Consider the following 21,513-nt stretch of genomic DNA (forward strand, 5'->3'; position numbering starts at 1 on the left):
TTGGTGATGCGTTCAGGTTCCCCTCGGAAATATGAGCTCCGAAGCGAACCCGCAGAGAAAATGAGTCGCCTCTCAATCGACGATGAGGAAAAACGGTTGGTCTTTCACGGTGAAGCAAAAGCGGAATTCGTGACTTTTCTTTTCAATGTTCTTTATTGTAGTTTCTGCAAAATAAGGGGATTATAAAGTTTGTTTTCTTCACAGCAAACAGTACCGTTGTATCGTATTATGTGTCTGACTTTTACTACTGTTTATCATCATCAATATCCTCATAAAGCAATATTTATTTCCTTTTTAAATGATGGACAAATAGGCAAATTATTTCTTTAATATATTTATATTATATTATCTATATTGTAAGTGAATTCATTTATTTTTTATTGCAAGATAATCAGCTTGATGAGATAATATTTTATATAAGAATAATAAGAACAACTTTATTTATCCAGAAGGAAATTGTTTTGCCAGTTACAAGGAAAGCATAACAATTATAAATAATAGTAGAAATTGTATAAACAGTAAAAAAAAAAAAGGGGGGGGGGTAAGAAATACAAATAAACTATAAAGTGTCTTAAGTAACAAGTGAAGATTATAAAGTGTCTTAAGGTCTTAAGTACCAAGTGAAAGATAAGGAGTGCACAAGAGTATGAAAAAATATTGTACATGTAGCTGTTATAAAATGAAATATTGCACAGCTATGAACGTATATGCAGATAAATTATTATAATTTACAATAAGTGGGTGATTTTTTTTTTTTTTTTTTAAAGGTGCCTTACTCGACAGTACAGACATTAATGTTCACAAAGCAAAACATAATTAAAACACAAGTGGAAAAATAAGATGTTTCTAACATCACAAATTGAGTCAAAGAGACAAAATACACGGTATTGAGCAGATATTAATATCACGCGTTCCCACGTACATTCACGCGCTCTGCAGGAGATTCATGCAGGGCGATGGATCATGCGTTTCGACTGGAAAACCTTTTACATTTGAAAATTCCCATTTTGACCTCTGGCATTGAACTTGCAAACAAAAAACAAAAAAACCTCAGCTATTTAAAGTTGAACGTCCTCCTCACCTGGACGCCTCCACTGATGTTCTCCCTGCCACATTTCATTCATTGTCAGAAGCTCCAAATGACTCCAGGCTTCAGGCAAAATGGATATATTTGGATATTCCAGCTTTAAAAACTGTCAAACAGCGACGCTCCCCTTTGTCAGTCCTGCTTATGTAACTCTGACGACCCTTTTCAAAACCAGACATTTATGAAGGACAAATTTGACTTCTTTGGATGGAAAAAAAAGGTTGAAATTGATTGGTTTCTCAAAGAAAACACACACAGAAATGCAGAATAAATCAACCGAATATCCTTTCTCACGTGTACAGCGCTTTAATGAAAATATATGCGCTATTATCATCAATAAGAAACAAAAAATAGAATAAATCAAGACTTTTTTAAACAATATGAGAAAAATTCAGGTTGATAAAAAAATATTGGAAGATCACTGACTGAAAAAAGAAAAACGCAGAATTTACTCGATTACTGACAGGAACTTCTAAATCAAGAATCAGGGAGGGAAATCTGTCATTCTGAGAAATGCTTAAAGAAAAAATTTTGGAAAACCCTTTTTTTTTTTTTTTTAAAAATCCAAGTTACAGAACCAAAGCCATACCTCTGGTATGTTGAAATTTGGAAGGGCTATAAATCAGCGTTGTGGAGAACCCGCTCAGGAACTTGCCGAAACCTGCACCAACATCAAACATCGACCTACTTATCCAACTCCCGTGATGCAACAGGCAGGAAACCCTCCGGAGAAGCCGGGGACGAAGAGGCATCGCACCAGAGACCCCTGCCGGCATCCGTTTGTTTTTCTCAACGGCTCACGTCAGCCTCCCGTGAACCCCCCGGTGAGCGTGCACGGACGTGCATGGAGGAACTGGGAGTCGTGGATGAAAATAAAGGAGGAAAATATTGCAACAGCTTCTATGCTAACGTACAGAAAGGATAAGGTCACCGCGGTGATAATTATAAATGATTCTAAACTGATAATAAATTAATAAAACATCTGCATTTGATTTGAAGAACCTTGGATGAAAATCGAGTAAATATTGCAACCCCTTCTATACTAATATACAGAAATAATAAGATAAACTTTATTGATCCCCATTGGGGAAATTCCTTTGTCATAGCTATGATGTCAAAAAATGAAAAAGTAAAATAAATATAAATAGAGAGACAAATGATAGTAAGACATCTGTATAATGTCACTGCGGTGATAATTATAAACTAATAATAAATTATAAGACATCTGCATTTGATTTTAACTACCTTGGATGAAAATAAAAATATTGCAACACCTTCTATACTAATGTACAGAAAGATAAAATAAGATAAACTTTATTGATCCCCATTCCTTTATCCAAGCTAAAATGTCAAAAAATAAAAAAGTAAAATAAATATGAATATAAATATAAATAGACATCTCTATAATGTCACTGCGGTGATAATTATAAATAATTCTAAACTAATAATAAATTATAAAACGTCTGCATTTGATTTTATCTACCTTGGATGAAAATAAAAATATTGCAATACCTTCTATACTAATATACAGAAAGATAAGATGAGATAAACTTTATTGATCCCCATGGGGGAAATTCCTTTGTCACAGTTATGTCAAAAAAGAAAAAAGGAAAATAAATATGAATATAAATATAAATAGAGAGACAGAAGATAGCAAGACATTTTTATAATGTCACTGATAATTATAATTAAAAATATCTGCATTGGCAGTAAAATGGAAAAATGAACATTACAAAAAAGGAAAATCTATAGGTTGTAAATAATCCACACACACACACACACACACACACACGCACAAGATAGTCTTTCACTAACAGGTGATAGATAATGAAGGACAGCAACCGCAGCCCCTGATTATCCAATCAGTAAAGATGAAGAGACTTGTCTTTGTGCTTTCTGCAGCTTGACTGTCACGAACACGATTTGCATTTCATGAATAGACAAAAAATTAAAAAAATACAAATTAAAAAAAAATTGAAAAGACCCGCTATGATGTCACACAGGGGTAAAACAATGTGATGTCGCTGGCTTTATGAAGTATCGAGTCTGTTAAAAAGGCCCCTTTTGAATTAAATACTATATTTTATGATTGGAATTTGCACTTCCATGTATTTGAGGAGCACGAGCCGTTTTAATATATAGCAAAATACGACGTAAAGAAAATTGGGAAAAATTTAGCTGAAAAAATGTTGGCATGAGGACAGAAATATTTGATTAACTATTGTAATCAACACATTGAGCTGCATTATATTTTCAGGTATCTGAATATATAAATCTGGGGGGATCATGTATCTGAATATGTAAACAGAAATACAAAAAACATGAAGACACAAGAGTTTTTATTGTCATTATGCAAACCTAAGATGTTTTAGTGACTTCTGGTTAGAGGCACACATGAGAAAGAGGCACAAAATGTACACGGTTGAATAAAAATAAACGATAGCAGCAGAGATAATGGATAGAATACAGACTTCATAGTTTTAATTCAATATAGATAAAATACAGTTGTAGATCAAACATTTATCATATCTTGGAAAAAGTCTCACATTTGCTGTAGTTGGAATGAAACGCTTATGAAGCCATGTTTTCTGCATAGCCTTGAACGTAACAGAAATTTGGCTGATGCACAGTCGCCAATCTAAATAAATCAATGCGGTTGTTGAAATAAATCTGTTTTTTAAAACAAATCATTCAGTGATTTTTTCTTGCCACTCATTGCTTCTGACAAACAAAACAAAACACTGTGAAGTAACCTGTGATGCATTCACAGGTAGCACCTCTGCGTGGGAAAGTACTAACACGGTGAATTATTTTTAAAGAAAAGAAAGAGAGAGAAGATCTTTTTGGAAAGGGAAGTACACGAGCTATTTGTTTGACTTTTAGTGTCATCAAATCAGTTTCGACGTCATCAATATCCGCAGGATTTAGGGCGCCGATCGGGAAAACGAGAAGCGAAGTCAAAGACATTCTACCGGATTTGGATACTGAAAATTTCGGAAAACATTGAACGCCACACCGGGAAACAATCTGCTCTACGTCATCACGCAAGGAGGGGGGACGACGTCAGCGGCTCGTCCAATCAGGTGACGAGCCTGGAGCCCAGGAAAGAAGCAGATGATATGGCAGCTTTGAGAGCAACCAGGTGGAACTCGCTTTGTTAAGGCGACCGAGCCGTGTTTATTTCTTTTTTCTTTTTTTTTTTCTTTTGTTTTTCTTTTTAAACCAGCCATGATAACGCAGTGAGGACAAAACGGCGACAAGCTAGTTGCTCGATATGATTTATTTAATTCTGATTTCCGCCTTTTCCGGAGCCTTCGTGACGCTGATACTGCAGTTCCTGCTGATTTACCGGCGGAGCCCGGAGCCCGTCGCCGGGACGGAGCGCTATGTCAAAGTGCTGCCGGAAAACGCGTTGAGGGAGTACTTCACCTCCCCGGGGGTGGACGCCGGTCAGCCGCTGCAGGACGCCAAGCAGCAGCAGCAGCAGCAGCAGCAGCAACAACAACAGCAGCAGGAGGCCGGCTCCTTGTCCGCCAGGCAACCGGAAGCAGCCTCGGGCACCGGCAGCCCCAAGCAACCGCAGCCGCCGCAGCAGCAGCAGCAGCAGCAGCCGTTCCTCGGTGCGGGCAAACCGGAGACGTGCAATTTCCTCAACGCGATCTTCCTCTTCCTTTTCCGGGAGCTGCGGGACACGCCGGTGGTCCGACACTGGCTCACCAAGAAGATCAAGGTGGAGTTCGAGGAGCTGCTGCGCACCAAGACGGCGGGTCGCCTCCTGGAGGGGCTCAGCTTGCGGGACATCTCGCTGGGAAACTCCCTTCCAGTCTTCAAGTCCGCCACGCTCATGAAGCCCCTCAGCCTGGACGAGGACGGGATGCCCGAGGAGCTCAACTTCGAGGTGGATCTGGAATACAACGGCGGTTTCCACCTGGCCATCGACGTGGAGCTGGTATTCGGCAAGTCCGCTTACCTGTTCGTCAAGATGCGGCGCGTTGCGGGACGCCTGCGGTTGCAGTTCGCCCGCTCGCCCTTCTCACATTGGTCGTTCGCCTTCCTGGAGGACCCACTCGTGGATTTCGAGGTGAGGTCGCAGTTCGAGGGACGCCCGCTGCCGCAGCTCACCTCCATCATCGTCAACCAGCTCAAGCGAGTCATCAAGAAGAAGCACACACTGCCCAACTACAACATCAGGTGGGGATGCTTTGAGATACGAGCGGCGGAGACTTGCGGGACCTTCCTGCGGGGCGGGGCGGGGCGGGAAAGGGGGGGTTCTGCAGAAATAAAAGCACCGATGCACCTTGATTTCATTGTGACAGTCTGTGTCACAACTGTCCAACTTGACATTTCCTTGGGTTAGTGGACATTCGGAAGGTCCAGACAGGTTGCAAATGCAGATTCAAAATCACGCATAACTAATTGACATAGAGCTGTGGGTTAAATGCAAGCTAGTAGTTGGTCGGGACCTCCAGAGGGTTGAGGTCAGGCTGCTGCGTCGTGGTGAGAAACGTGTTTCTGCAGAAATAAAAGCACCGATGCACCGTGATTTCGTTGTGACAGCCAGTGCACGCACATGAGAAACTGTCCAACTTGTCATTTCCTTGGTTCGGTGGACATTTGGAAAGTCCAGACAGGTTGCGAAAGCATGCTTTCCTTATTGACATCAAGCTTTGCGTGAAATGCAAGCTGGTCGATTATGTAAAGATGGACTCTTGCTTTTACCATGACAGCTACTGCACGGACCCGATTAACTGCCCAACTTTTAATTTCCTCGTTCTGATGGACGTTTGGAAAGTCCAGACTGGTTGCAAATCCCAGTTCAAAATCATGCTTGTTGACATGGTAACAGGTTGGTGGGTTGTGTACTCATGGACTCTTGCTTCTACTATGACAGCTACTGCACAGACCTGAGCAACTGTCCAACTTTTAATTTCCTTGGTCTGATGGACATTTGGAAGGTCCAGACAGGTTGCAAATGCAGATTCAAAATCACGCTTTCCTAATTGACATCGAGCTTTGCACTAAATACAAGCTAGCGATTGGTCGGGACCTCCAGTGGTCTGAGGTCAGGCTGCTTCGTCGTGGTGAGAAAGGGGTTTTTCTGCAGAAATAAAAAGCACTTTAGCGCCGTGCTTTCAAATTTTGCAAATTCCAATTCAAACCCTTTCCTTGTTGACGGAGCTTTGCCTAAAATACAAGCTAGTAATTGGTTAGGGTGTTATTTACCAACGGACCCTGCTTTTATTTTGACAGCTACCGCACAGACCTGATCCAACGTTCGATTTCTTTGGTCAGATGAATCTCTGGAGTCCAAGTTGCAAGATTAAATTAGTATCCAGTTTCAATTACCTTTCAGTTTTTTTCAGTAGTAGCCTTTGTGTTTCAGCATGTAAAGCATGTTATGTGCTGATGCACCTGCTCAATGGTCCAACTTTTAATTTCCTTGCTCCGTTGAATGCGTTAGCATTAGCAAATGCTAATTCAAAGCAATGCTTTCCCTATTGACAAGGAGGCTTTCAGCAGTAGCTTTGTGCTAAATACAAGCTAGGAGTCGGTTGGTGTGTCGTGTCCTGATGGACCCTCCTTTTTTTATGACATCCATTATTGAACCCTCATCTGTTTGGTTCGATGAGCATTTGGAAAGTCCAGAAAGGTTGCGATATTATATTTTTAGTCTCCGCTTTCCTTTCTTATTGATGGAGAGGTTTTCCGCCGTACCCTCAGTGTTTAAAGCATGTGATGGATCGACGCACCGCGCTTTTATTTGGACACCCATCGCTCCGACATGTTCAACCCTTGCACTTATTTCTTTGTTTTGGACATCTGGAAAATCGAGTTGCAAGATAAAGAGTTGCAAGATAAAATTGTCCAAACTCAAATTCACACCCGTGCTTCTCGAATCGGGAGGGTTTTCAGTTTTAATCGTGTGTTAAATAAAAGCAGAATGATGCGTCGGTGAGTCATGACAAGTTAAATGATGAAATCATTCGTATCCAGAGCTTTTTGGCACCAGTTCTTCTCGACAGAAGTGTTTTCAGCAGTTAACTAAAAGTACAGTAATTGTCCTGTTACGCTCCGATGCGCCGCGCTTTTATTCAAGAAACTCTTGAAACGACCCGTTCACCTCTTGATCTTTTAATTTCTTTGGTCCACGGCACATTTGGAAAGTCTTTACAAGTCGCAAGACGAAATTACGAGTACCCACTTCTATTTCCATTTCTTCTTCCTCTTTGATTGGACGGGATCTGATTCTCACATCCGGTTTTATCGCGCTCTGATGTTAAAGTGATGAAATATTAACCGGTGAGAATCTTGTGATTTAGACATTCTGTTTGCAACCGGATGTGTCCGACTCCGCTCGGGACGTTCACGCTTCTTGGGTTGCAAACACCGCGTTGGCGTCCTGTTCGAGTCCCGCTTGTCCGAATTTTCAGGTTGAATGTCAGTTTAACAAACCGCCGAGCGGGAGGGCGATCTTATCTTTATATACCCATAAAATCAAACATTTAACCATATCTGGAGCTCGTCGGGAATATAGATTTACGATAAGGTTCCCTTTTTGATGTGTGTTTTATTCCGTCTCGACGACCGGCGTTGGCTTTCGGCGCTCGAAGCAGGAATGCGTCCATCCGTGGGACAGAACATGCTAGATGTTTTGGAGATAAAGCCAGACTGAGATGGTTTGGACTTTGGTGCATTTTGTAATTTTGTAATAAACGTCCAAAATGTAATAACTTTTTCATTTCATTTTGTAATAAACTGCCGCATTTTGTAATAAACTGCCCCGACGCATTTTGTAATAAATTTTGCCGCATTATGTAATAAGTTATTACATTTTGAAAAGATTATTACAAAATGCACTTGCAACTTTTATATTCTCTAGGAAATGTAATAACATGGAATTTATAGAATATTCTCTGTTAATGCAACCTTTGAATAGTGTACTGATAGTAATTGCTAAGTACTGCTACTAGGCCAATACAGTGATACTGATAATAGGCCTAGCTTTTACAAATACTTTGAAGTAAAATAAAATACAATTAACAAACTTATGCTTTAGAATTGTTATTACATAATGCACCATGTTATTACATTTCCTAGAAAATAAAAAAGTTGCAAGTGCATTTTGTAATAATCCTCTCAATATGGAATAACTTATTACATAATGCGGCAAAATTTATTACAAAATACATTGGGGCAGTTTATTATAAAATGCGGCTTTATTACAAAATGAAATGAAAAAGTGATTACGTTTTGGACGTTTATGACAAAATGCGGCTCAACAGGGTCGGAGCCGGCGAAGAGGAGGATGGATAGAGCGGAAGAGGGCGTGAAGGGTTAGATGGAGGAAGTGGACTGGCCGAAAGGGAAAAGAAGAAGAAGATCCAGTGCCTTGAGCGCTCTTTTGCAACACGATTAGCGTGACAAGGCGACGTTCCACCGGGTTGCTAAGATATTTACTACCGACACTTAGAACTGGCCGACGACGTCATAACGCAACGGCGTTCTTGCGGTAATGCGGCGAGAGACGGGCGCGCTGTGAACTTTTAAAGCACTCAAACTCATTCAACGACGCCGCCATCCGACGTTTATGACTAAATGACCGTCGTGATGTCATCATCGTCTGTCGCCGTGGTGATTCACTCGGCAAGAGAAAATAGAAACCTTCTTTTTCGGCAGCGGCGCTTTTGTCCGCATCAAGTCCCGCAACTGTTTGTATTCAAATGAATCTTAAAGGTCAGTCTGTTCACAAAGGTCGGGGTGCAAATCAGACGTTTTTTTTTTTTTTTTTTGGCATCGGAGTCTGCATGGAGATCGGGCTGCCTTGCTTTTCTCAAGACTGCTCTTTGAATAAAAAAAAAAACACCCTTAGATGCAGTCAAGTTTACTGATGTTATAAATAACTGATGACCCCGGCAGAAGCTTTCTTCGTAACAGGATCTATATTTGTGGGGGGGGGAGGAGAAATAATAGGTCAGCAGCTGCACAACTTAAATAGCAAAAAACAAATTACCTGTCTCCGTTTCACATTCTTTATGAAACGGCACACTCGCAAATTGTTTAGTTGCCCGGTGAGCAGAGTCAGAGGAGGGCGACTCAAACCCAGTGGATTATTAAAAGAAATAAAAAGAATCAGGAAAGCTGACAATGTAAATGTAAAGAGCGGGCGACGCCAACACTCTCCATCGGATCAGTGCTCGGTGGAACACATGCTAATACAGCAGTGCTCATTCCTGCAGGTTAGGAAGTGGTTTAATGCCGTAACGTGGTCATGAGGAAAGTAATTAGGCGTTTAAATTAGCGTCATGTGACAGAGTGGCTTCATCGAACCCGGATTTACTGAAGGTGGACCAACGGGGGACTCTTTTGGGTCGCGCCCACCGGAAACAAATGGATATGTTAGTTATTACAGAGGTTGTGAGAGCCGTCACCGTGGAAACGAAGCCTCCCGGTTCGGTTCCCGAGCTGGTGGAAGTGTTGTTGAGCGAGGCTTATGGTTCAGCCATGATGGGTTTAATGCACCGCTCAAAGTTGACTGACGTTGGCGTTTCTTCCCGTCTTCATCCTTCGGACCAGACATGGGCGAGTGGGTCTGAAGGACAAATCGGAGATCAGTTAGAAGGACCAGGTGTCAACAGGATAGTTCATCACTGACTCCGTGCCCGTCGGACGCCACGTCACAGCTGTTGTTGGAAATCTGAGATGTAGTGAAGGAGCTGAGCGGCCAGGCAGAAGCAACCCTGTGTCTGCACCGAAGGGATCACGGATGAGCCGTGAGAAGGGAATCCGGGTTTTGAACCGCGGGCTTTGGCTTCCAAGACGACCGCTGTCGCCACCCGAGCCGCCCCGTAAAAAGAAACAGGAGGTGACTGAAAATGTAACATGGGTTGACTAAGAGAGGCGAGGTGCAGAGGTTAGCATTTCCGCTAGCAGCAAGAAGGTTCCTGGTTAAATTCCGATTGGACGGCCTTTCGGTTTGGAGTTTGCACGTCTGCATGGGTTTCCTCCCACAGGCTAAATATCCCGTAGAAGATTTGTTGGAGGCCCAGAATTGTGATGGTGAATGGTTGTTTGTCTCTGTGGCCCTGTGATCCAATGGTGGGCCTTGATTGAACAATGACACCTGGGATTGGCTCCCGCGTCCCTGCAAACCTGCCTGCACTAGAAGCGGTAGATAACAGATGGAAAGATGTTGATTGGCCTCTGAGCGGGTTGGACCGTTTAGGCCAGGGGTCCAAACTCGTGGCACGCAGGACGATTGCGGCCCATGGGACGATAGTTTGTTGCCCCCGTCTTAAAACGAAAGGTTTAATGTTAGTCCGGTGAGTTTGATATGTATGGCACTTTACAGTGTAAAGCTATCGTCCCTTGGGCCACCAGTTTGTGACCCCTGGTTTTGGCCACATGTGTCAAACTCAAGGCCCGCGGGCCAAATGTGGCCCGCCAAGTCATTTTCTGTGGCCCGCGAGAACGTCTTAAAAGTTCTGATTGTCTTAAATTAAATAAGTCAAACGCGCGCATTGACCATGAACTACATTTCCCACAATTAATGCCGATCACGTTATCCGCCAAGTGACGGCGCCCCGCCGTTAGATCGCAGTGATTCCACATCAATGCCATTTTCAACAAGTGGAATTGAGACACACAAATGATCCCTAAATGTCCTGGAAGGGAAAAGTTGCTCTTTCAAGAACGATGGGAAAACACGTTTGTGCTTCAAGGAGAAAAAGCGGTATGTCTTTTGTGTTATGAGGCAGCGTCGCTTGTGAAAGAGTACAATCTATGTTTGCATTTTGACACCAAACACGCTATGCTAATTAGCCTTCCAAAAAACAACAAATTGTCCAAGAATTAAAAGCCAAACTACGACAGCAGCAGAATGTGTTCAGCAAAAACACTGCAGCGGTGAAAGGTAGCTTTGGAACAGAGCAACTGGTAAACTTTTTTTTTTTTTACATCTATGTAACATTTTGGATTTGAATGAGTCATAAATCCAGAGTTATTTAACATGAAGGAGTAGTTACATTGATTTGACTTTACCTTTGGTTACATTGAGTTACGTCTTTTACATGAGGCCCTTGTTTAAGACGATTTTTCTTCCTACGTGGAGTTGAAGAGCGTGTGGTTGGACGAAGCAGAACGGCACGGATCCAGGGCGGTCTTAGAAGGACCGAACCCAAACAGACGGGTTGATATTTCACCCGATCCGAACAAAACCGGCACCAGGAACCGCAATGAACAATCCCAGGATTTGGCTTTTAGCGTTGTATTCCCCCAGAGCCGGTTGGACGTCCCTACGTGGCCCAGTGATCGACTGGCAACCGGTCCAGATCGAACCCCATGTTTGGGCACTCCTGTAACCCCAAGTGCAGAATTATCATTAGAGATAATTGTCGGACCGTTCCCGCCTGGCACGGGGACGTGTTCGAGTCGCTCCTTGGTTGAATATGGGTTGCGACGTCAGATGACTAATTATGTAGTGCTGGAATACAACTTCTGGTGTCTGCTGTCGCCAATCAGAGAACAGTACGTAGTACACTTACCTCTGGTACGTACTTCGCTTTGACAGAATATTACTGCACATTTGTGTGGATGAGGACCCCCCAAAAAATGGCACCTGTTAAGAGACACGCTTACGAAGGAGAATTCAAACTCAGGGCCATCCGTCTCTGGAGCAAAGAATTCAGCATGAATGAATCAATGGTACGAAAGGAGAGGAAGCAAGTAGATCAGGGTTCGGCAACCCGGAACACCCAAAGAGCCATTTGGACCCGGTTTCCTCGGAAAAGAAAACACTGGGAGCCGCGATTACTTTTTGACGTCTAAAATAAAGGCACCACTGTATATATTGCTTTTTATTACTTTTACACTTTGTATAAACAAGTGTGTCGTGTGTTGCTTCTGATATTCAGAAAGTATTGCGGAGAAAATTAAATTTTATTTATGTAATGAACTCATTTTGAGCTTTGGGCTTTCAGAGCGTGTAGCGGAGCCTTGACCTGAATTTTGAAAATAAATCGGGAAAAAATCACTGTCAGTAAACATTAAAAAATAAATATTTGCAAAATATCTTCATAAATATCTATTTTATCTGGTTTATGGGACTTCTGCTCCTGAATATCAAGTCAGGACTTTACCGGCTTCCGCGAGTGTGACGTTTATTTTGAGCGGCGAAAAACAATCAATATAATTTAATTTAATATTTCAAGATCACAATAATCTTCCAAATTAGAACTATAAGTTAAAAAAAGGAATTAACACAAATGAAATACTCTTCAATTAAATATTTATAATTTATTTTCCCAAGCCGCTCGGAGCCGCAGTGTAAAGATTTGGATTTTCGAACGCGACTCAGCGGCGTATTTTCCGCCGGTGGTGTAAAAGATGAGCATCCCCTCGTTGTTTTGTACAGCTTTGTAATGAGATGCGTCGAGAAAGCGCTCAGAAATCCTCTCAGCAGACGGCACAGCCTGTTTCCACAGAGTTTGAGCCACTTCTTTTTTTTTTTTTTGTGTTTCCCCCCTCCTCCCGCGCTCGCCTCTGGCTGCCAGAAGTCCACACGTCATGTGAGATGTTTTTCAACAGAGGCTTTTTCTTTGCATTGCTGCCATAGAGCTGCCGGTGCCTCGCCGAACAAAACAGTGGCCGCACTGTCCTCGTTTAGATGCCCGCTAGAAAATGTTTGCTCTTTTATTGTGTTTTTCCTCTTCATTTCTTTCGTGTTTGGAGTTTCCGATATCATTTTAATACAAATATACTTGATGCAGTAAATCATTTTAAATGATTGCATCCAAAAGTCAGCCAGACCTAAATGGAGTTTGATCACCAGATGTGAAAAAGTGTTAAGATCAGTGGATGTAGGAAACGGTAGTACGAAAACATGATATATTAAACAAAATAAAATACAAAAAAAGAAATTAGATCAAATTTAAAAATAGTGCAAATTCTAGAAAGGTTTGAGTCGACACAAAAAAAATAAAAACTCGCAGAAAGTTTGTTTTTTGGGGGGTAAAAATGAGGCTTCAAGACCATCAAATGATTGATTTATTTACCTTGAATGTTGAATGTAAAATGGTAGTACGAAAACATGATGTATTAAACAAAATAAAATACAAAAAAAGAAATTAGATTAAATTTAAAAATAGTGCAAATTCTAGAAAGGTTTGAGTCGACACAAAAAAAATAAAAACTCGCAGAAAGTTTGTTTTTTGGGGGGTAAAAATGAGGCTTCAAGACCATCAAATGATTGATTTATTTATCTTGAATGTTGAATGTAAAATGGTAGTACGAAAACATGATGTATTAAACAAAATAAAATACAAAAAAAGAAATTAGATTAAATTTAAAAATAGTGCAAATTCTAGAAAGGTTTGAGTCGACACAAAAAAAAATAAAAACTCGCAGAAAGTTTGTTTTTTGGGGGGTAAAAATGAGGCTTCAAGACCATCAAATGATTGATTTATTTACCTTGAATGTTGAATGTAAAATGGTAGTACGAAAACATGACGTATTAAACAAAATGAAATACAAAAAAAGAAATTAGATTAAATTTAAAAATAGTGCAAATTCTAGAAAGGTTTGAGTCGACACAAAAAAAAATAAAAACTCGCAGAAAGTTTGTTTTTTGGGGGGTAAAAATGAGGCATCAAGACCATCAAATGATTGATTTATTTATCTTTATTTATTTATTGATGCAGCGAGACCAAAACGCAGGTTTCACTCTGGAACGACCACCATCTCGACCCTCTCGTTTTAACCGAGCGGCAGAAACAGCGAGAGCAAACAGAAATGTGGAGACCGTTGAAGTTTAAGTCAGATAAGCCAGCGACCGTCTTCTGTCTGTTTTTTGTCGATTTCCCCGTATTCGTACCTCGCAGCACGAAACAGCTGTTAGCGTTATCTGATCGCCGATTCCGGCCCTCTTTTTCGCGGGTGTTACTTCTGTTTTCACGGCGCTGAAGAGCCTCCTGGTGCCCGATGAGCCACTCAGAAAGAAAAGTTTACCAAAGCGACGCTCGCTTTTCGATTCCTGCGCCGTCAGAGGGACGAGCTGCATTCGACCCTCGGTGGTTTTTAATATCTAGGTTAGCGGGACGGTGTAAAACAGTGCCGGATTATTTTGAATTGACGCTTTGCGAGAGGGAGTCTCTGTAACCTGCCGCTCGGAGCTTTAAATATCACAGAGTGGAAGAAGAAAATATTCACATTTTGCCCTCGGTAGCTGTTTTAGCTTTTGTTTTAGCTTTTAGCTTGTTTTACCCGACGTGTGAGGTAAAATAAGCCTAAAAATGTGCTTAAAAAGTTAAAAAATTGAAATAATATCATTGGAACTATTTGGTTTCATAGAATTTAATTCTACTGTAACCAGAATTAAACTTTTTGAGTTGATTTTTTTTGAGTTACCACTCACAATTTTAATCTCAAAATATTCTGACTTGTCTCCCGTCGAATTAAATTGCAATTATTATTATTATTTTTTTTGTCGCTTTTAATATTCCATCATATTTATGCCCACGTGTTCTGCTCTCGTTGCCTGCGATCCAGCGAATCATGTGATGGTGTATTAAAAGGCGAAAAGCTGCTTTCAGAGACGGGACGCAAATCTGACGTAACCTCATAATCCCCCAAAATGATTTCATAAAATAAGAAAAAAAAGAAAAAAAAAAAGAGAAACACCGATTTTTGAAGGCTCGTCCGAGACTCGAGATCACAGGAATGCACTGTATGTTGAATGTAAAATGAAAGTTTTAATAACAGCGTGTAAAAGTATATAAATATGAGAAAATCTGAGTATAAATGTAAATAAGAGACAATTAAAAGGTAGCAAAAGAAATCCACAGCCAAAATGACAACAAGTATAAGAACAGAAACAGATGAATTAAGAAAAAAAAAAAAAAAAAAAAAGACATTAAGTGGGAATGTGTGAGGTTCGTGAAAATTAAAAATTCAAATCTTTAAATTTTGGAAATTTGAATCCAGGGTCAGGAGACTTTCCCATCTTTTTGGTTTCGGAAGCCAGACATTTACCCCAAAAACAGAAAGTGCATCATTTCCACCTCGTTCTGCCACGAGTCAATATTTCACTTTTAAAAACACGCTAAATGGCGTTTGTTAACGGTGCTTGGCCGGCGCGACGACGACAGACTAAAACGCGTCAATTTCGGTTCCGCTCTGATTCGCATCCAATGATCGTTTAATTCGATTTGAACCGGAACGTCGGGGTCGTTACAAGCTCATAAAACTCTGCGGCGGCTGTGCGCTAACAGGCGCGTTAAATCAGCGTCGCTGTGTAAATACGAGTATAAAATCAGGCTCTGCGTTGGCAGAAACCCAGAGTCCGTGGACTCGCGCCGGCTTGTTGTTTTCTTTTCTTGTTTTTTTCCTCCTCTCTCTCTCTCGAGGAAACAAACCGTGACAAAATCTTGTCTCCTCATTACCAGCCGCCGCAGCCTCGTCGGAGGAAAAATAAGATTTAGCGCTGGATAAATGCGAGTTAGCTTGCCGGCTCCCTTTCTGAAACTACATGATCCAATTCCGTCCGTTTGGGTCCACGACTTTGGCAAGTCGGGGTTTGCTGACCCACCTTTCATAACCGTCCGTGAAACACTTATTTACAGCTTCTAGTTGTGTGGGCCGAATGATGCAGCAAACAAAACCGGTGTGCATCAACCCACGATGGTGCGGAAGGGCGATGAGCATTAGAAGATGATGTAATGGAGAGCAGGGAATCGCTGCTAGACCTTGGGATTTGCTGAGCGGCACAGATGGTAGTCCCGGATGGGGGCGGGGCGGGGCTGGATCGCAGCCACTGGAGGTAATCCGGCCGTTGCGGTCGCAGCTCCGGGGAATACGACGCTAAAAGCCAAATCCTGTGACTGTTCATCGCCGCTCCCCGCGCTAGTTTTGTTTACGTCGGGCGAATTATGAACCCGTTCTGTTTTCGGTTCGGTCGTTCTCAGACGACCCCGGATCGGACAATTACAGATTCCCGTAAAAGGCGGTTTTAGTGTCTCGCTGGTTCCTGCATGTGAAGCAAGAGTGTTGGAGGAGGCCGTCTTGACTTGACAAGTGTTTCTCCTCCGTCACGACTCAAACGCCCTGCTTCATCACGACTCGCTTCATCACTAGTCTTTCATCGGCTTAACAAGCAAAACTCCTCATCGAACCAAAGGGGTTATTATTTTTATTGACAGGCCGTGTTTATTCTGAGAATAAATACGGTAAAATAGTCACCGCTGCATACATGGTTGGATCCCGGTGGCCGACCAGGTTCTTCTTGTCAGGGATTTGGATGTTCTCCCCACGTCAATTTGGCTTTTTTTCCTCCCAACAGTCCAAAGACATGCAGTCGGTTAGAAGTCTGTGTTTAAGGATGATCGGGGTGAATGAACGAGCATGTTATATCCATCTGGTATCAAAAAAACAGGTGGTTATTCTCATATGAGACGATGTGGAGCCCAAGAAGTGCTTCTGGGGGAGGCGGCGCTCGGTCGAAACTGGCTTCTTGTTCCACATCGACCAAACTGATTTCATTCTGGATGCAGGTCCGATCCATCATCGGGGTTTTTTTACGCATCCATTGACCAGGGGTCAGTCTACATCCTGGTTCTCTCTGGAAACCTGAATCCCGATCTGGTTTTCCCGCATCGGTACATTTCCCCGACTATACCGTGGCGTTTGAAACCGTTCTAAACGTATTGGAAAACTGGGTTTAGATCGACTGCGCGCTCCTGCGAACAATTGGTGTTGGCGTATGTTTGCTGGAAATCTCGCTTAAACAAAGAACCTGCCTGGGAATGTAAGTGCGTCTAAAAGGTCTTATGACCCAACTCATGACCCAGTAAACTAAAGAAATTTCGAAGCAACCCTCTGCGGACCGTTAAAGATTGCGTCGACAAGTCCTGTGGCATGTGGCGGGGGGCAAACAGCCGAATGGAAGGGAAACAGCACCATTTGGCTCGTGGCATAAACTGGTTTGTTGTGGTTGGTCAGTACAGTGATTTTTAGATGAAGGTTCTGAAATGGCTCAGTCCACAAGTCCTAACCTCAGTCCAGTTGAGATGCCTTGGCGAGACTTTTGTCGAGCGCTTCATTCTTGAACCCTGACCCTTCGGAGTGACTAGAATAGTATCGTTCAGTGACGAAGAGCGGGATTAAACTCCTCCCGAAGCGCCGCTGCAGCCATCAAGAGTTGCTATTGTAGCCATGAGTGGCCCAACCACTTGTTGGTTTCATGAAGTGAACCGTTTTTTGTCAAATAGGTGATACGGATTACCCTATTTTGCGGTCCCTAAGGCCACTGCATTATAAAGCACAATATCAATGAACGGGTCTGTTTTTATACATAAGGCACACTGTGTTTTAAGGCGCATGATAAAACTTACGGTATATAAAGTCAAACGATACAATTTAGTCCAACTGTAATCATCTCGCTCTGTTCCCTCGGAAACTCGGTTTGGTCGTCAGTTCATCTGCTTGCTTCCTCCTCTTCCGCACCATTGATTCATTCTTGTTGAATTCCTTGGTTGCCAGCGATAGCGGACACCTGAAGTTAGCGTGTCTGACGTTGCAGCCCATATTCAACCAAGAAGCGACTTTAACACGACGTCCTCGTGTCAGTTAGGAACGGTTCAACAATCAATCGAGCGGAGCGGCTTGGTCGCTTTTCCAAAGTTGCACTTCAACATTTTGACAGATGTTTGAGCGCAGTGTACGACATAAAAATGGTAGGCAGCACAACAAGAATTCATACATAAGGCGCGCTGGATTATAAGGCGCACTGGATTATAAGGCGCACGGCTGATTTTTGAGAAAATGTATGGATTTTAAGTGTGCCTTATAATGCGAAAAATATGCTCCATTTTTTAATATCAGTAAGTGATAGGGTGGCGTGGCTGAAGGGCCTCAAATCCTTTGGAAATGAGCATTCCTAGTTCGATTCCCGCGCTCCTCCCAGCGAATCGGAGAGTTGTTGAGCAACACACTGAACCCCTCACCGCTGGTAATGGTTCATCTATGACGGGTTAAATGCAGGGGTCGAAGTTCGCTGATGTTGTCCTGTATATATAAAGCTGGAACAACGTTGTATTCCAGCACTACATCATTAGTTAACTAACGTTACAACTTATATTCAACCAAGGAGCCACTTTAGCACAACGTGTCAGGCGGGAACGGTCGCTAACCAAAGTTTCACTGAAACATTTTGACAGATGTGTGAGCGCAGTGTAACACATAAAACTGGTTGGAGGTCAGTAAACACAACTAGAATTCATACATAAGGCGCACAGCTGATTTTAGAGAAAATGTAAGGATTTTAAGCGCGAAAACCACGGTAGTAATAACTCCGAGATGAACGGGAAGTTCTGTAAAAAAAATAGAAAAAGAAAAGGGGGCAGGTGACTGTGAAATATGTCAACATATTATATATGTTGTTATATTGTTATATAATAATATGCGATGTTATATAATAACATGATATCTCAGTGACTTGGCAATTTTTCACTTTTAAGATTAGCGAAAAAATGGCATAAAATTGGAAAAATAGTCCATGATTGGTCCAGAAATAATTTTCATATTTATGCAAAGTGACCAAAAAAAAAGAAATTTCAGTTTGAAACAGATTTTGATTAAAAGTCTAATTAAAATGATTTTTATTCAGCATATATTGTGATAAGAATCAGCATCTGCTACTGAATACTATCCTGTAGTTATACATACAGGTCATAACGTCTTCTTGGGTTTTTATTGCTAAACGTCCTGCCACATTTGCATTTCTTTGTCAACCGTGCATTTCTGCACGCAGATAACTTTTTGATAGGGCCGCCTTTCAACCGATTCCCATAATAGTCCAATGCGATAGTTTATTACATGAGAAAATAAACATTGTGAAAAATGATAATTCAGGCCTTAGCTGTTCTTCCATGTACTTGTATCATGTATACACACACACACACACACACACGCAGTGCTTAGCAATTTAGAGGAAGCCCACTTCCGTTTAAGCCGATTTCGGCATCGAGCGACAGGCACATCGATCGTTTTGGCTCAGTGGCCGTTCTGGCCGCCGGCCCGGCAGGATGGAGGTTTGTAAGCCAACACCGGTTGTAACGTTAAGCCATTAGCCGCTCCATAAGACGCCTCTCGCTTCATCCTCACCAGACAAATAGTGCTGCAGCCCACAACACACTGCTTTGGAGAAATTCTTAATTTTAAAGAAAAAAATATTATTATGTTTTTTTTTAATATGACCAAAAAGCCCCTTTTTTTTTTTTTTTTTTTTTTTTACGCAACATTTTTTTTCATTACAATCACAGGACCTTTTATTTAATTTCAACCTTCTTAATTTGTCACTAAGGCCTGTAATGATAATTTTCAAGATCAAGACTTATGGTTGTGTAAAAAGCCATTAGAATGACAAATCTATGCATAGGTAAATAAAAAATGTAGACCTTTGAAGCCATAAAACACAAAAAAAAAAAAAAGAGCTGCATGTGTAATCTGTCATTTGTACACACACGTCGGAGGAAGAATTCCGTTCTTACATAACTCTGAAGGTAATGTGAAACCCGAACAGTTCGTTCCAACCAGTCCTGTCAGTTCCGATGACAAACGCATTGGTTGCATTCCGCGCTCCGCTGTGACTGTGACACTGTGAAAATACAAAGAGCTTCTGTTTGGTGTCTATTATCAGTGTGTCTGTGGAAATATATACATTTTTATATGTATTTGTATGTATGTGTGCATGTATGCATGCATGCATATATATGTATAATCAAAATATATGTATATATATATATATGCGTGTTTGTGTGTGTGTATATGATTTAAGGGATTGTACTACCTAGTCGTATAAGCTCAATTGATATACACTTACAGGACTGTGTCAGAAAATTTGAATATTGTTATAAAGTTCTTTATCTTCTGTAATGCAGTTAAAAAAATCAAAAATTACTTTTTCACGATGTTCTAATATTTGGAGATAGGATTTTTGAGTTTTCTTAAGTCGTACGCCATCATCTGCAATATTAAAATAATAAAAGGCTTGCAATATTCCAGTTGATTTTTTAATGAATCCAGAATGTATGACATTTTTGTTTTTGTAATTGCATTACAGAAGATAAACAACTTTATCACAATATTCAAATTTTCTGAGACAGCCCTTTATATGTATGTGTGTATATATATAAATGTATATGTATGTGTATATATATGCCTGAGTATGTATTTATATATATTTGTGTGTGTGTGTGTGTGTGTGTATTTCTGTATGTAATAATACATAATACATAAGATTTGTATAGCACTTTTCATGATACTCAAAGACGCTGTATGTATACGTGTATATATGTGTGTGTGTGTGCATGCATATATATATATATATATATATGCATGCACATATACATACACACGTGTGTGTGTATATGTGTGTGTGTGTGTATATCTGCATGTATGCATTCATACATGTATGCATACATGCTTATATCTATGTATGTATGTATGTGTATCTCTATACATATATATGTGTGTGTGTGTATTTACAGTATGTATGTATATATATATGTATATGTTTTTGTGTGTGTGCTCGTGTGTCAATGCATTTCAGACAAGCAGAAATGTAACTTCCGTGCCACGTTGTGTGTTTCTGTGCAGGTACAAGCCCTTCTTCCCCTTCCAAGTGCAGCCGCCGCTGGGGTCATGTGACCTGGACCTGTCCGTCCAGGACAGCCGGCTGGCCGAGGGCCGACTCAAAGTCACACTCATCGAATGTAGCAGGTCAGACGCAACTTTTATTTATTTAGTTTTCCATACACACTTGTGGTAATTTTTTTTTTTTTTCAATTTCCATTCAGGGGAATTGGTATTCATTGCCATTGATTTTTTTTTTTTTTTTTTTTTCCCAACAGTAGTTTGTGGAAACGATACATTTATTCATACATTAAAACATGCCAATGAGTTAATTGATATTCCAAAAATCTTTCGACATGGAAATGATGTGAAATTCATGCAAATCCATGGGAAAATGTTACAGATTTTTCTCTGATTGATCGACACAAAAAAAACTATACTTATTTCCTTACCTCATCGTAGATTCTGCATCATTCATTTGATTAATATTCTTTTTATTTCTAATTTAATCACCTGTTTTTTTTTAATTCACATATTTGGTTTCTTCTCAAAACTTCTACTCAAAATGAATGCACATATTTTTACACATTGATTTATTTATTTATCTGTTGTTTTTTTATTCTTTGCTTTTATTGTCATAAATGTGTAAAATACACATAGATACATATATATATACATATATATGTGTGTGTGTGTGTGGATATATAATGTCATTTATTTATTGTTTACAAATTGATTTTTGTATGTTTATCTTTCAATCAAGTAGGACAAGTTCTTTATTTTAATTTCATCATCTTTTTATT

At 40.8% G+C, this 21,513-nt stretch overlaps 1 protein-coding gene across 1 annotated transcript in view; it reads left to right on the plus strand.

Annotated features, from left to right (window-relative positions):
* The first annotated feature begins 4,209 nt into the window (after positions 1–4,209).
* The window catches only part of pdzd8 (PDZ domain containing 8), a 44,167-nt gene continuing 26,863 nt past the window's right edge, over positions 4,210–21,513 (plus strand). Inside the window, exons 1-2 of the mRNA XM_086164088.1 lie at positions 4,210–5,278; positions 20,735–20,857. Coding sequence (XP_086020214.1) covers positions 4,362–5,278; positions 20,735–20,857 — 1,040 coding nt within the window. The 5' untranslated portion in view covers positions 4,210–4,361. The remainder of the gene's footprint in view (positions 5,279–20,734; positions 20,858–21,513) is intronic.

This window comes from Fistularia commersonii, chromosome 2 (genome assembly GCF_037954325.1).
Source record: "Fistularia commersonii isolate RoL2024-O1a breed Wild chromosome 2, RoL_Fcom_v1.0, whole genome shotgun sequence".
In the NCBI taxonomy this organism is placed as follows: Eukaryota; Metazoa; Chordata; class Actinopteri; order Syngnathiformes; family Fistulariidae; genus Fistularia; species Fistularia commersonii.